This window comes from Primulina huaijiensis, chromosome 8 (assembly GCF_012295235.1).
Source record: "Primulina huaijiensis isolate GDHJ02 chromosome 8, ASM1229523v2, whole genome shotgun sequence".
Taxonomy (NCBI): domain Eukaryota; kingdom Viridiplantae; phylum Streptophyta; class Magnoliopsida; order Lamiales; family Gesneriaceae; genus Primulina; species Primulina huaijiensis.
Window position 1 is genome coordinate 19,759,242 of NC_133313.1, and position 15,416 is coordinate 19,774,657.

A 15,416-nucleotide genomic window follows, 5' to 3' on the forward strand; every position below is an offset into this window, starting at 1 on the left:
CCAAGAAGAATCCATAATTATGTCAGGTTTTTTTTATTATTATTATTATTAATTTTTGTCTATTCTAATTATCTTATTCTCTTAATTTTTGTTGAATTTTGTAGGATATACCTTTGGGTCGACCCAAAAGCAAAGCAACAAGATCGACCCAAAAACAAGGTCTACTTTGTGTCGACCCAGCTAAATATGTGATTCATATGTTAAAACATGTAATATTATATAACATACTTGTGAAATTGTGATTCATATGTTAAAACATGTAATATTATATAATATACTTGTGAAATTGTGATTCATATGTTAAAACATATAACATAATTGTGAAATTGTGATTCATATGTTAAAACAACATGTAACATAGTTGGTTGTGAAAATTGTGATTCATATATTAAAACATGTAGCATAGTAACATAATTGTGAAATTTGTGAAATTATGATTCGTATGTTAAAACATATAACATAATTGTGAAATTATGATTAATATGTTAAAACATGTAACATAGTTGTGAAATCGTGATTCATATGTTAAAACATATAACATAATTGTGAAATTGTGGCTCATATGTCAAAACACATGTAACATAGTTGTGAAATTGTGACTCATATGTCATAACATGTAACATAATCATGTAACATTATAGAACATACTTGTGAAATTATGTGATTTATATGTTAAAAACATGCAACATTGATCAAAATTGTGTAATTATCCTTCAAAATTAAGTAATTATCGGTCATATTTGTCAACCAAACATTTTTGGTCGACCAAACATTTTTGGTCGACCAAGCTTGGGTAGACCAAAAGCTTGGTCTACCATGGTCTACTCATTTATTTTTGGTCGACCAAGCTCTTCATTTATTTTTGGTCGACCAAAACAAGAGCTTGGTCGACCAAGCCTCCAAGCCAAAAGGCTTGGTCGACCAAGCTTTGGGTCTACCCATTTTGAGTAGACCAAAAGCTTGGTCTACCATGGTCTACCATGTGTGGTAGACCATGGTAGACCAAGCCTTTGGTTGGTCGACCAAACATTTTTGGTCGACCAAGCCTTTGGTTGGTCGGCTTGGTCGACCAAGCTTCAATCCAAGCTCTTGGTCGACTAAGCTCAACAAGCTTGAGCTTGGTCGACCTAGATCAAATCTTGGTCGACTCAAATAAAATGTTGTGTAGATCTACGACTTATAGGTCGACTCTTTTTTCTTCAAGCGAGTCGAAGAAACAGAACAATAAATCGAAATAAACGTTAATATTATCAGATTTTTGTCAGTCATTTGTTCGATTGAGTTTGCTTAGATTGGAAGGATCTGTATCGAAAATTGATGGGAAGAAAAAGACGATTTGCATGGAAAATCGTCGTCGGAAAGGAAATGAAAGGAGATCGACGGAAGAAAAACCTAGTTTGAAGTTGACTGAATGAGATGGATAGATTTAATGTTAAAAATTTAAGTTAATGGTGTATTTACACATAAATAAAAGGACATTTATGTAAATTGACTTGTGGATCCTTTTTTTAAAATAAGTCACGGTCGAGTCCCATTTCTTTAAATTTCCCGAGTTTTATGGAGGAAGAAGGTGGTTTGAAAAAAGGCTATTGCGTATTGAAAATAATGAAAAATATCGAACCAAAAAATATATGTAAAATAGTTAAAGCTGTCAAAAAAAAAGAAGTAAAACACAAAGAATCTGTATGTTTTATTATGAGTGGGTATCATGTGAGACCGTCTCACGGATCTTAATATGTGATACGGATCAACCTTACCTATATTAACAATAAAAAACAATACTCTTAGAATAAAAAATAATACTTTTTCTTGGATGACCCGTGAGACCGTCTCACACAAATTTTTGGCTTTATTTATGTTTTTATTTTGTTTTTTTAAGTTTTCTAATTTATTTATTATTTGTCCATCTTGTTGAAACTAATATTTAGTTATTTCAGAACATCTACTTAGAATTATAAAAACTTATACTTAAAAATAATAAAATATTTTATTCACATTAATATTTATGATAAATTACTATTAATTTTACTAATAATTTAATTAAAATTACTTTATAAATACGCGCCACGCTCGTTCCGCGACGAACACCGATGAAATCAAGATATTTTTCTACATTAAAGCTGTAATTTCTCAAATGAAACCGCCACACAGTACCTAAAATCAGTAACAAGAAAACCCAACAAACCAAATTTTACATCAGCAAAACCCTAAATTCAATCAGTACAACTAAAAGAGCAGGATGGATCGGAGACGCATTTTCAAGAACTAGTGAATTTGGTAACAGCCTTAGTCCCTTCGGAAACGGCGTGCTTCGCCAACTCGCCGGGAAGCACCAATCTCACCGCAGTCTGGATCTCCCGGGAAGTGATCGTAGGCTTCTTGTTGTACCTCGCAAGCCTCGACGCCTCCTGCGCGAATTTCTCGAAAATGTCGTTGATGAAGCTGTTCATAATGCCCATGGCCTTGCTCGAGATCCCGATGTCGGGGTGAACCTGCTTCAGTACTTTGAAGATGTAGATCTTGTAGGTCTCCGTGCTCTTCTTCACGCGTTTCTTCTTCTTTTCCCCGGAGACACCGCCGCCTTCCTTCGGGAGTTTCTTCCCGGCCTTGAGCTTCTTCTCCGCCGGTGCTTTACCCGCTGTCGGAGCTTTTTCCGCCGCGGGCTTCTTCTCTGAGGCGGGCTTTTTCTCCGCGGGTTTCTTCTCTGCTTTGGCTGCCATTAAAATGAGGACTGAGTGACGATGAGGTATACCTTATGTGCGTTGGAGGGTGGCTGTGATTGGTTGAATATGTGTGGCGCAGATTGGGGGTTTCCACCGTTGATTGAATTATCCGATTGGACGATCGAGATCATTTTGGAATAAATGATTTATGCTTTTGTCCTCGGCTGTATACCCCACAATATTTTTTAATATTAGGAAGGCTTATGCCTCTATACTTAGAAAGCAAGGGCACAATATTCCTTTTTGTTTTTCTGATTTCTAGCTTTATTTTAAAATATTTTTTCCGTATCTAATAAATAATTAATTGAATGACACCTCACATCATAAAATTGATCGATTGTTGTACATAAATCGAAGTCCTCAATGTTTAGCCAAGTTAAATTCAAAATTAAATTGATCTTTGATTAATGAGTTTTAATATATATGATAAGTTGTGAGTCTTTAATGTGTAGTGACATAAATATAATTTTTGTTTTTATGATTGATCAAAACAAAAATATCAAAAGTTAATGCTAGATATTATATATATAGGTCATGGTCTCAGATCGATCGCGTGACATCATGTTTCATATTTTCTTTCTCATTAAAAAAATAATGAAAAAGAGAAAACTAAATAATTCTCTCAAAAAAAGAGTGCATGGATCTGGACGATTAAGACACTTCTAAAAAATTCAAGATTATAGTTTCAGGTATGCTTTCACTTAAATTTTCAGTCAAATTATTAATGATTTAACATGATATCTAACTAACAATATATAGTTGTTAAAGCTTTCATAACACTTACATGTTGAGTAATGGATATTGAAAATTAATTATATCCCAATCGATAATCGAAAAACTAAAATTCTTAAGGATGAATTAGAGGAATGATCAATTCATGGCTTTTCATATCCACCGCCGCCGTAACCGGATCCACTGCCACTGCCATAGCCTGAGCCACCCCCTCCTCCACCGCCACCTCCTCCTCCTCCTCCTCCCCCTCCTCCACCGCCACCGCCACCTCCTCCTCCTCCATAACCATAACCACTACCTCTCCCATAACCAAAGCCACTTCCCGAGCCGCCTCCGCCACCACCACCTCCGCCTCCACCGCCACCACCTCTTCCTCCACCTGAACCATAACCTGAGCCATACCCAGACCCATATCCCGATCCAGAAGCACCACCACCTCCCCCTCCTCCACCACCACCACCACCTCCTCCTCCTCCTCCACCACCATATTCTCCCTCTCCATATCCGTAGCCACTTCCTGAGCCGTACCCGGAACCATAACCTGAACCCAAGTTCACGTCCGACCCTCCTCCTCCTCCTCCTCCTCCACCTCCACCTCCACCTCCACCTCCTCCCTTAGCAGCCAACTTTCCAACTCTAGCAGCCAACACAAGGTCCACAAAGATGAACAAGACCAAGAACGCAGCATTGATCATCTTACAGTGGACCATTTTCAACCTGCTTCACGATTATATATCTTATTAATTCTTACTAAATTAAGAATATATTACGCTCAAGAACTGGAAAGCTGACACCCCATTTATAGTAGGACGCTCACTCTGTATCTGCTAAACCCCATTAATTAGGCGAATGGCCTTTTAGTCATTTTATTTATACGTTATTTGTATTGTGAGATATACATATTCTATATCAATATATATTTCAGTAATGTATGCATGCATGCATTGATTTATTGCTTTCTCAAGTTCTACGAAAATTAATGTCGTACAATATTATCTTATTCAAATATATTGATTTCTAATATTTATATCATTATTCATTGTTTCGTTCACAAACAATGTGATGAGAAAGGATATTTGTAAAATATTTTAACAGTCACATAATAAAATCAAAAAAATTATTATAAGATTCTCTTATATATAACTTAGACCAAGTTGGAGTACTCAGACCAATGCTTCAATTTCTCATATAGACTGGAGTCGTGATTTGGTGCTATCATAAAATATTATAGAATATAAATTTCAAATAAATATTTAAAACATAAATGAGAAGCACATTAGTAAAGGAAGAAATAGGGCCGGCAACAAACTCGAAAATCCCGACCCACATTTTTCTTGATCCGAGTGGTCCGGATTTTTTCGTCTAAATAAATGTTGAGAAGGAATTGGAAAATTAATATATTCCCGACGAGATTCTCGACCCGACCCGTCACGATTATTTTATTTTTTAAAAAATTATTATTATTATATTATTACATATTTGTCGAAAGATGGTCATTTTAAATAAAATAATATTGAGTCGAAGCCAATATAGAATTTGGCTAAAATATTTAAAAGGTTAGCTCATAGATGACAATTTTAAGACTTAAATTAAATGGTTAATTAATTCATCCAAATAAAAAAAAATATCACATAGATAAATATTATAATTCAAATAAAATTATACAAAATAAAAGAGAATTTATCGTTATTTTATCCTTTCGACCTACACTTATAAGAGTAAAGGAACCATATTATTATTATTCTTAACTCTATATATAATAATAGACAAAAACTTGTGTGAGACGGTCTCACGGGTCGTATTTTGTGAGACATATATCTTATTTGTGTCATCCATGAAAAAGTATTACTTTTTATTGTGAATATTGGTAAGGGTTGACTCGTCTCACAGATTAGGATCCGTGAGACGGTCTCACATAAGACCCACTCATAATAATATCATCTATCTACTCGACAAAATTCCGATCTTTCGAGATACCATCTCTTTATCTGATCGGATCCCGAACTTCTGGGTTCCAATATTATGTAATACAAGATTGCGAGGAAAAAAAAAAGATTTAATTATAATCGATATGGGTCCTGACCCGATCTCATTAGAAGATAGTGGTGTTGGTGGTGGGTGTGTGTATTGTATAAATGCCATATTGACCATAAAGTTTTCTTCCACTTTTATTTATGACATCGACCAATCAGCGACCCCGCCTTTCCATTAAGCCATCTTCAACTACAAAATCTATTTTGGTACAAATTTTATACTAAAATAGTGCGATTTCTGCACCAAATACAACATCTATCTCCAACTCATTTACTTCAAATCTTACACCAAAAAGAATATTCTCGAAATATTCCATTTACTTTACATATATTAATTATTATATTTTATTTAATATATTTAAATTATGACTAATGTTTTATTATTAATAAATTTAAATAATAATATTTAAGTTTATCTTCTAAATATATTTTTCTTTCGATTATTGTATTTATATTTGTATTTATATTTGTATTTGAATTATGTGTTTTAAATTGCATTTGTATTTCTATTATATTTTTCATTTTAGTTATGAATTGTATTGTTATAGAAATTTTTTGTATTTGTATTAAATTATATTAATTAAAAATCATTAAATCAAATTAGTTTTTAAATATTAATAATTAACATAAATAAATAAATATTTTAAAAATCAAAAATTATATTTTTAAAAATTTTTAGGATTAAATATCTAATTATTAAAATAAATATTATACTATTATTTTATAATATTTACAATTTTAATACAAATATTTATAATAAATACACATTTAAAAAAATTAAAAAATAAAATAAAAAAATGACCCCTGCGCCAAATTTGACGTAGGGTGAGAGGGTGAAATAACGCAGCCCCATTGAAGCATTAATGCTGCGCCAAAACAGCGTTGGAGTTGCCCTTAGGACTTTAAAATTGATCGAGTTCATAAAAAAAATATTTTACTCGTTAAATTAAATAACTTTAGGTGTAAAAATATGTATTTTTTAAAATTTAGTTTTTATGTCTAAACTACACTATATTTCTTTTTTTAATTTTTAAAAACACTACTTATATTATATTGTTAGACTCTAGTCCGAAATTATTTGGATTTTGAGGTCTCATCCTTGCCACGAAGTCAAGAATCCGTCAAGTGCAATGTTTTATTTTAGGTAAAAACTTGTGTGAGACGGTCTCACGGATCGTATTTTGTGAGACAAATTTTTTATTTGGGTCATCTATGAAAAAGTACTACTTTTTTATGCTAAGAGTATTATTTTTTATTGTGAATATCGGTAGGGTTGACCCGTTTCACAGATAAATATTCGTGAGACCGTCTCACAAGAGACCTACTCTTCATTTTATTTGTATAATATCTATACTATTATATAAAAAATGAAGCTATAGTAATTACTGTGGAAGACACCAATTATATCCATAATATCTATTACTATTATTAAGAATCTGTATAATAGAGACAAAAATGGTGTCTTGGTCTGTTTTTTGCTTTTCCAATTTTGCCCTTATGTGATACTAATATTACACTTTTATTTTTATTTTTTTAATTTCAACAAATATTTTTGTTTTTATTTTTTAAATTATAAAAAATCAAATAATACTTTAGTCTTTCAATAATTAATCAAATTTCACTTTAATCTTTCTATAATTATAAAAAAAAATATACACTTGTGTATAATAGTTAGTATATATAAAAGATGAAGCACGTATGAATAGGAAACCCCACTTAATGGGTTGGTGAAATCTTTTCATCCTATGAATGACAAATGTCAAATATGTTTAGTGGTGCCCAAACAATGCATAGCATGCTTACTTTCAATTTGGGAATTATTGCGATTAGTCGCTGCATCAAATTCTATTAAAGATGAATGTTTTCCCACTTGTGATTGTTCTAAAGTTGTGACTCTTTAAAACAAAACAAAAAACAAAAACTTGTGTGATACAGTCTCACGGATCGTATTTTGTGAGACAGATCTCTTATTTAGATCATCAATGAAAAATTATTACTTTTTATTGTGAATATTGGTAGAGTTGATCCGTCTCACAGATAAAGATTCGTGAAACAGTCCCACAAGAGACCTACTTAAATAAAAATTATTGCACTACTTTTTCCACTCAAAACAAATCATTCAATCCAAATATAATCTTATGGACGGACCATATTAGTTCTTTAAATTTTTTAAAGCGAATATCTTTTGAGAATATAAATTTAATATTTTTGCTAATTTATTCTGATTTACTTGTGGACTCTACATTATATAGAAAGAGAAGTTTGTAGAAGAGACCAACAATGAAATCAAACTTCTTTAGTCGACAATCGAACTAACAATCTAACTCAGTTGCCGAATTCGATCGATTTGATTCATCAAATTTTTTGCTCGAGTTAGTGCATGACAAGGGTTTCAGTGTAGATTTAAGAGAGTGAGGGCAAAAGGGGCAACTGAAATTATTGTATGTGAAGTGTTTTGTTATATTACACTTCCACGTACGTGATACCGCAAACATATGACACAGACAGTAGCCTACTTGTGCCAATGACGGGTTCAAGAACCTGGATATCGGTTCCTCGCCATCTAGGCACCATGAAATGGAGGATATATGACAACTGCACCGGAAAATGTAAATAAAGTTTTGAAACTTATTCATCGATGTTCAAAACCTGTATCGACAATCCACAACTCAGTTTCACTCTGTCTGCCCTCGATATAAACCAGTCGACCAGACATCTAAAAAACTAGATGTACATAGTTCAAAAAGAGTAGTCTTGAGGCTTAATTAGCACAAATATACAAACCAATTTTGAAGCTCGTCGAGAGAACTAAAACCCCGAGAAATATGTAGAACCAATCCCTAGAGATTGTCGACAAGGTCTTCCCTGGATGTATGCTTACGCTTGATTGCAAATTGGCAGATCCATCATCACCACGTGAGAAACCAAAAGAAACAGTAATGTTCAGGTTCTCGTGTTTAAATTGACGGGTCATTGCACTGGTGCCAACAGTCAAATTCTGCACTTGAGTCATCCCAGCTGTAACATGCACTGGACTTGAAGAAGGGTGTGCAAAATCGAAATGAAGAGTTGAGTCTTTTGAAGGGTATTCAGAAGCAAATGCTGGTTTTGCAGGGATATTGCTCAAGATTTGACTCGCTTGTTTGATGAATGGATACTGGAGGTCTAATTACACAAGAAGGTAGAACTAAGTTATATCACGCTAAACTGTGTAGATTCTTATCGCTATAAAATACAAGGAAAAACCAAGTTACCTGATTGATATTTTGCTGCCACTTGCTTATGGGATGAAGATGCAGCATCTACATTAAGACCATTAGTGATCTGCCCACCTGGGATAACAGCTTGTGCGTTCAGTTCCTGGTATAAAATCACAAATTAGTGCCCTATAATTCTTAGTTACAAATGAAAAACAAAGAATTTCAATAAATAATTTATGTACCTTTTGAGGGAACGTTTGAGCAGAAACAAGATCCTCACTTGGTATTATTGAAGGATCATAAGCAAAGCATTGAGAATTGCCATCGATGGCATCGAAGAATTTAAGGTACTCCTCAAGCATGCAAAGATCAGCCGTATTGGCTTCAACTGGATTTGAGAGATCATTCGTTTCAATGAACCCTTCCTCACCAAATGGAAAATATTCAGAAGAATCCAGGAAGGGTTCGTCAAACAAGTAATCTTCATCCTCAGGATTTCCAGATTTGCTTGATTCACCAATATATTCACGCTTGACTAAGTTCACATTCATATTACTTGGAACAAGTAAATCATACAAGTTTGTCCCGTCGAACGGTTCCGGTTCACAGTATTGTTCACCTGCACGAACCAAATGCTTTTCGACGTCGCTGAATGACGCTGTAGTTTCAACACAATGGCTACCATCTACAGTTTGGAAGTTCAGCGGAGGGGTGGTAACATGAGAGGGAGCACTGGATCCAAGAATCTGGTAAAAATATATACTAGCATATGATGATTATGAAGCATATATAATTGCCAAAAAAGGTACGCCAATCATATGCAAAGATGCACATTTAAACATATCAGAAGAAAAGACAGCATTTAGTAGCAAACATGCAATAAACTATCAATTTGAGAATTTTCAACTTCATTTGGAAGCACAAAATCAATATTTTGAATCAATGAGCTTCCCAAAAAAGAAAGAAAAATTTTGGCACCAGGGTGGCAATGCTAATCCTCAAATGTAAACAATAAAAGTAAACATAAAATTAGAACAAATCCGAAAGTAAACAGAGCTGATTGCGATTGGGCTGTATATCATGTTACTGGTCTAGTAACACGTATGGCTGCAAATTATTAGATTTGGTTCGAAAAAGACAATACAAACCTGCTCAAGGTCATGACCATCAAAACAGAAATCACCACCAAAGTCAACTTCATCTGAAACCTCCTTTCTGGAAACTGATTCCAACTCTTCGTCTTCCCATTCCTCCTCCACAAACGGTGCCCCATACCGTTCCCCGTTCTTTGGGCCTGACCCGCTCTTCTGAAAAACTCGGCAAAGCACAAATGCATCCTTTTCACCAAATTCCAACAAACCAATAATTTGTGAGAACAAACTATCCTCAAAATTCAAACACCTAATTCAGCAGTGATCGTGGTTGTAATCATGAATTAGTCACGATACCAATTACTCAATCATAGAGATGATGAACTACAGCAAGAATACATATTGTTATTTTTATTCAAATATATGCTGTAACCAGAAACATTATATTGTCTTTGTATTATTTAATAGCATCCACAGTTAATCGAAGGGCGAAACACATGGATATCGAACAGCCTGAGTGCAATGAGTTGGGCAAGGAACACACCCCTCTTATTCAATTGAGGCATACCAACAGAATACAATAAAATCTAATATTTGAAGAGATTTTCATTCCATGTAATTCAATGTGCAAATTACAAACTACTGAACAACAATGAAACATGATCAATAGATGAAAGAAATCATATTCTCACATTTTACCTCGAATTCATCATCACTACATTTATGGCAGAGTTAAAAGGTATTTTAAGCTTTGAAAAGAACCAAGGTTCGTGCTTTATGGCCAAGGAGTACATTTTGTTGAAGGGTTGCGCCTCGGCCTGCGTCTGCGCGCAAAAACCGAGCCTCACTGCCTTGAGACTAGGCATATGCGCAGATACGAGCTTTTTATAACTATGACAGCAACGTACTTTAACATCCACATCCCTGAAATCTGTGACCGATTACCATATCATTCCCACAGCCTACTCTATTATATGATCCTTTAAGTTATTTAGAAAAAGGCGATCCATCATCCGTACTAATTCTGCACCATGAAATCAGGAATAGTCAAATCAAAACATGATAACAAGCAAGCCCACCTGAGAAATTCCAGTTCTCTCCAATTCCAACTCAGCAAGTCTGTACTCATGCATCACCCAGTTGCTCCTCTCACCCTTTGGAGCTCGGCCATTATGATAAACAAGAGTTTTCTTCATTCCCACAATCACTGCTTTATGGTAAACAGCCCTGTCTTTTCCCGTCGTCTTCCAATAACCCTTTTCAGTTGATCTGTTTGTCCTTGCTCCATTACCATATTTCCTATCCAGCATACTGAAGAAGTACCACTCCAAATCTCTGGTCCTCAGCTTAGACATACCTTAATCACCCCCACAATCACATATCAAGTTCATTTCAATTTTGGTTCTCACAGATAAAAAAAAAAAAAAAAAAGTCTAACTAAAGCTAGCCATTTATGTTAATTTATGCTAATTATGTCAGCACAAGAGATAAAGTTAGTTAAACATAATTCATCAATTGATCATAGATTCTATGATCCATTTTACCAGGCTGATATGGACAGTCAGGCAGACAAAAAATTAGAAGACCAAACTTAAAAAAGGAAGCAAACCACTGATTTTTATCCCTTTTCTGCTATGTTCAACATAGTAGCGTGATTAAAGACAAGAATTTTGAGTTCATCTAGTCTCATTTCCTACAGCTTGGTAATTGGTATCTACAAATATGCTATCATCTTTTTGAAAATAAAACTGATAAGGAAAATTGTTTCATTTTCCTTTCCATTCTTCATTTCCTCTATGTGCCCACAGTAAAAAAATACCATTGCAACTGCTCATACAAAATCAGGACCAATGTAGATGAAAAAATTAACTAAAGTAATTCAGGAGTATTTCATGATAATTGTAAATCCTTGATCGAACTGATGTGCTTACTTTCATCTTCAAAAAACGCAAAGCATATAAAAGTTCAAAACTAGCATCGCAACTCCAAATTACGCTCTACTCTTGTAGAGTTGGTCCCTTGGTTTGCTCTCACGGAGACTGCTGTTCCAGTTCCATTGACATTTCGCATAACTGTAGCGGTTATCGTGGCGGAGTACTTTTAAAATAAAATTCGAAATAATTATATAATTTGAAAAATTTTAATTGAAAAAAATTAGGAAAATTTTGAAAAAATTACAGAAGTTCCGCAGCTGCAGCAAAATCGCTGTTCCGTTCCACGACAACCACAAAATCGCCTTAATTCTAAAAAAAATTTAGCCAGGCGCTTTGTTGTGACAGCTGCCGTTCTGCGACTGCAACTGTGAACCATGCTTGGTCCTCTATTATCTCAAGAATAATAATAATATTTTATACCAGTTTTTTCCCACCTTTCCATTAAACAAGACAGAAACAATAACACCATAGAATGGAATCCCAAATTCCCTGTAAGACTCCAGAGAAGTCAGAAATCTCTACTGCTATGACAAATATAAGAATTTCGGTGGCAATCTATTCAGAGCGGAAAACAACCCTTCTTCAACCCTAGTTTCCGATTCCTAAAAATCCAGATAAATAATGATATATTCTCCACCCTAAAAACCACAAGCGTGAATCACTAATCCTTCGAACTTCAAAAATAACACAGTAAAAAAAACACACGTTTAAGAGCTGCAAAAGGAGGGAAATACTTGGAAGATCCCACGGCTCGGCCTTGTAAATATCAATATCAGAAATCGCATCCATCAGAAAAGATTTCCCACAAACTTTTCTCCTCAAATAGTACCGAACCAATTCCTCATCCGTCGGATGAAACCGGAAACCCGGCGCCAGCACAGTCGACGATGCGGATGACTTTTTCTTCTTGCCCGTAGATTCCATTCGAACGCATAATCACGAGAAATAACGATATATATAAATTTAAGCCGGGGTTTTTAGAATTTGGAGTTCAAGGTTCTTTGCCTGGATTTGGCTCAGAGATTTATAGAAAGATAATTATAATTTTGTCCCATAGTATTATGATTTAACAATTTCGATCCCTTAACTTTCATATAATCAATTTCTTTTATTTTTTCTTAAAGAAAAAGCAAAACTTTAAAATTATCATAAATAACTTTTATTAATTTCATTTTAAAATTAATTATATTCAAACCAAAATATTCTAAAATTCATGAAAAATTATTTCTAATAATATTTAACTAGTCAAGAATTTTTTGATTATTTTATTTTACTTTATGAATTATTGAATCTAGAAAATTTCTAATTTGTAAAATATAGTATAAATGTGAATATCCTAATGTTTTTGCATAAAGGATCCTTTTTAATTGGAATGAATAAAAAACTAAAATTGATGGATTGTAAGGATATTTTTAAGGACCAAAATCAATGAAATTAAAATATTGGCTACCAAAACTAACTTAGGGGTATACTTGAAGGACCAAGTGGGAATTAAAAGACATTCAACAGTGCTTGTTGACCCTCCTCCTGATTTTGTCATCGAATTTCGAATATCTGCATTTTTTAAAAAAAATAATATAACACAAAATTTTTTATGAGATTGTTTTACGTTTCAATTTATTAATATAATACAAAAAATTTTATGAGATTGTTTTACATTTCAATTTATTAAAATTAATCTTATTTCAAATTTATACATGAAAAAAATATTATTTTTATAAAGTAGATTGACCCGTCGCATAATATTTAATTTCTTTGTTTTGGGACTAGACAATAAATTTTTTTATGGGTAAACAAACTTATCATTCTTTGCAATTATATATTATATAATAAAAAAATATCAACTAAAGGCATCATTTTAAATAATTACTGTCGTTTAAATAATTTTAAGGAAACTTTTAAATTTTAGTATAATCTCTGATTTTTATGAAAATATTTTAATGTGTGTCCTAAAAAAAATATGTGCACTTAAATTAAATTTCATCTAAAATATAGTCTTAAATTTATATATAATAATTTTTTGTATAAATATATGATAAGATTGGATAACTTTTTATTTAAAGTTAACGTTTGAATTTTTAATTTATTATGTTTAATAATAATTGATTTATTATATTTTGTTTTATTTTAAAAATAGAGTAGGTCTCTTGTGACACGGCCTCACGAATTTTTATCTGTGAGACGGGTTAACCCTACCGACATTCACAATAAAAAGTAATACTCTTGGTATAAAAAGTAATAATTTTTTCATGGATGACCCAAATAAAAGATTCGTCTCACAAATATGATCCGTGAGACAGTCTCACGAGTAAAATACGACCCATGAGACCGCCTCACACAAATTTTTGGCTAAAATATAATGAGATTTGTGAGGAAGAGGTATTTTGAGAAAAATAATTGACATGACATAAAAGACGAGACGTAATTGCTATTCCAACCTCAAATATAATAATAATAATAATAATAATAATAATAATTTATTCTATATAATTATTAAATTTAAGCACCTCATACTAATTAACTTAAAATTTTAATATAACCAACATCAAAGTTTCTTTATATTTTTACAGTTTATTGTATGAGTTTATCAAAATTATGTCAGTAAATCTTATGTGATCAATCATCTATAAGTATCATATATTAATAAAATTAAATATAAATTTTTTAAATATAAATTATCAAACACAAAAAAATGTATGTCACGAAACACCAGTGATATATAAAAGATGAGAGCTGTATGAGTATTCAAGAATACATGTCATCATTTATCATACAATGATGGTTTACATGTAAAAATAATAATATTAAAAAACAATAATCAACATTTAAAAATAGAAAAAGGTCATTTAAAAAAAGAGAAAGGAAAAGGTAAAATATTATGAATAAATTTTGGGGAAATATATCTCGTTTTATATCTTTCAAATAAGATAAGATAATTCGTAAGATCGAACGCTTGTTATTTTATCAAACTTTATAGTTGATGGTAATTGTAAAACTCTAATATTTTAAATTATATATCAGTTAAGAACTCAAATCATCACATTTTGATTGCCAAGCAGATGCAATCGTTGTGTCCCAAGAAACCCTTTACAGTATTGTACTTCTTTCGATCAATGAAAATCAAATATGTAACCTTTATTATGAAATCAATTGTAGAGCTTTTTTCGCTTTACCAAAATCTGTAACTAGTGGTGAAATAACATATCTAATCTTTTAAATATTACAACAATTCAAGTACATATCTATTGTTTTATCAAACAAATATAATTATTGAACTCTAATATGCTCTTACTTTAGCACAATCTTTCAAGAAACTAATACCAAGATATGCATGTAAATAATTTAGTATGTTTTTTTAAAAAAGATATTAAGTTAACACGGTATATCACACCATTCACTAATTTATTATTTTTATTTATTAAAACATGTTAACACTAAGAGTATCATAATCCATATTAATATTAAAGTAGGCACAAAAACTTTTGTGTGACGATCTTCAATGTTAATTTTGTAAAACAGATCTTCTATTTAAATCATCCATGAAAAAATATTACTTTTTATACTAAAATTATTACTTATTATTGTAAATATAATTAGAGTTGATATGTCTCACGTATAGTTGCTTATTATTGTAAATATAAGCATGATTGACTCGTCTCATATACCATCACGACATATTATAAAATACGTGCCTCACCATCAA

At 32.4% G+C, this 15,416-nt stretch overlaps 1 protein-coding gene and 1 pseudogene across 3 annotated transcripts; both read right to left on the bottom strand.

Moving 5' to 3' along the window:
• Nucleotides 1-2,750, bottom strand: part of LOC140983195 (histone H2B.1-like) — a 6,432-nt pseudogene extending 3,682 nt beyond the window's left edge.
• A 5,346-nt stretch (nucleotides 2,751-8,096) lies between these two features.
• Nucleotides 8,097-12,713, bottom strand: LOC140983455 (NAC domain-containing protein 53-like). 3 transcript variants are annotated; one of them, XM_073450518.1, is made up of 6 exons: nucleotides 12,448-12,713; nucleotides 10,859-11,136; nucleotides 9,837-10,073; nucleotides 8,931-9,434; nucleotides 8,743-8,848; nucleotides 8,097-8,653 (listed from the first exon to the last, which is right to left on the bottom strand). In XM_073450518.1, the coding sequence occupies exons 1-6, from the start codon at nucleotides 12,635-12,637 to the stop codon at nucleotides 8,250-8,252; spliced, it is 1,719 nt and encodes a 572-aa protein (XP_073306619.1). In that variant the 5' UTR covers nucleotides 12,638-12,713; the 3' UTR covers nucleotides 8,097-8,249. The 3 variants fall into 3 exon arrangements, with proteins under 3 accessions (XP_073306619.1, XP_073306620.1, XP_073306621.1); XM_073450519.1 differs by having other exon boundaries at nucleotides 9,837-10,025; nucleotides 12,448-12,712; XM_073450520.1 differs by lacking the exon at nucleotides 12,448-12,713 and adding an exon at nucleotides 11,711-12,441.
• Between the last annotated feature and the right edge of the window lie 2,703 nt (nucleotides 12,714-15,416).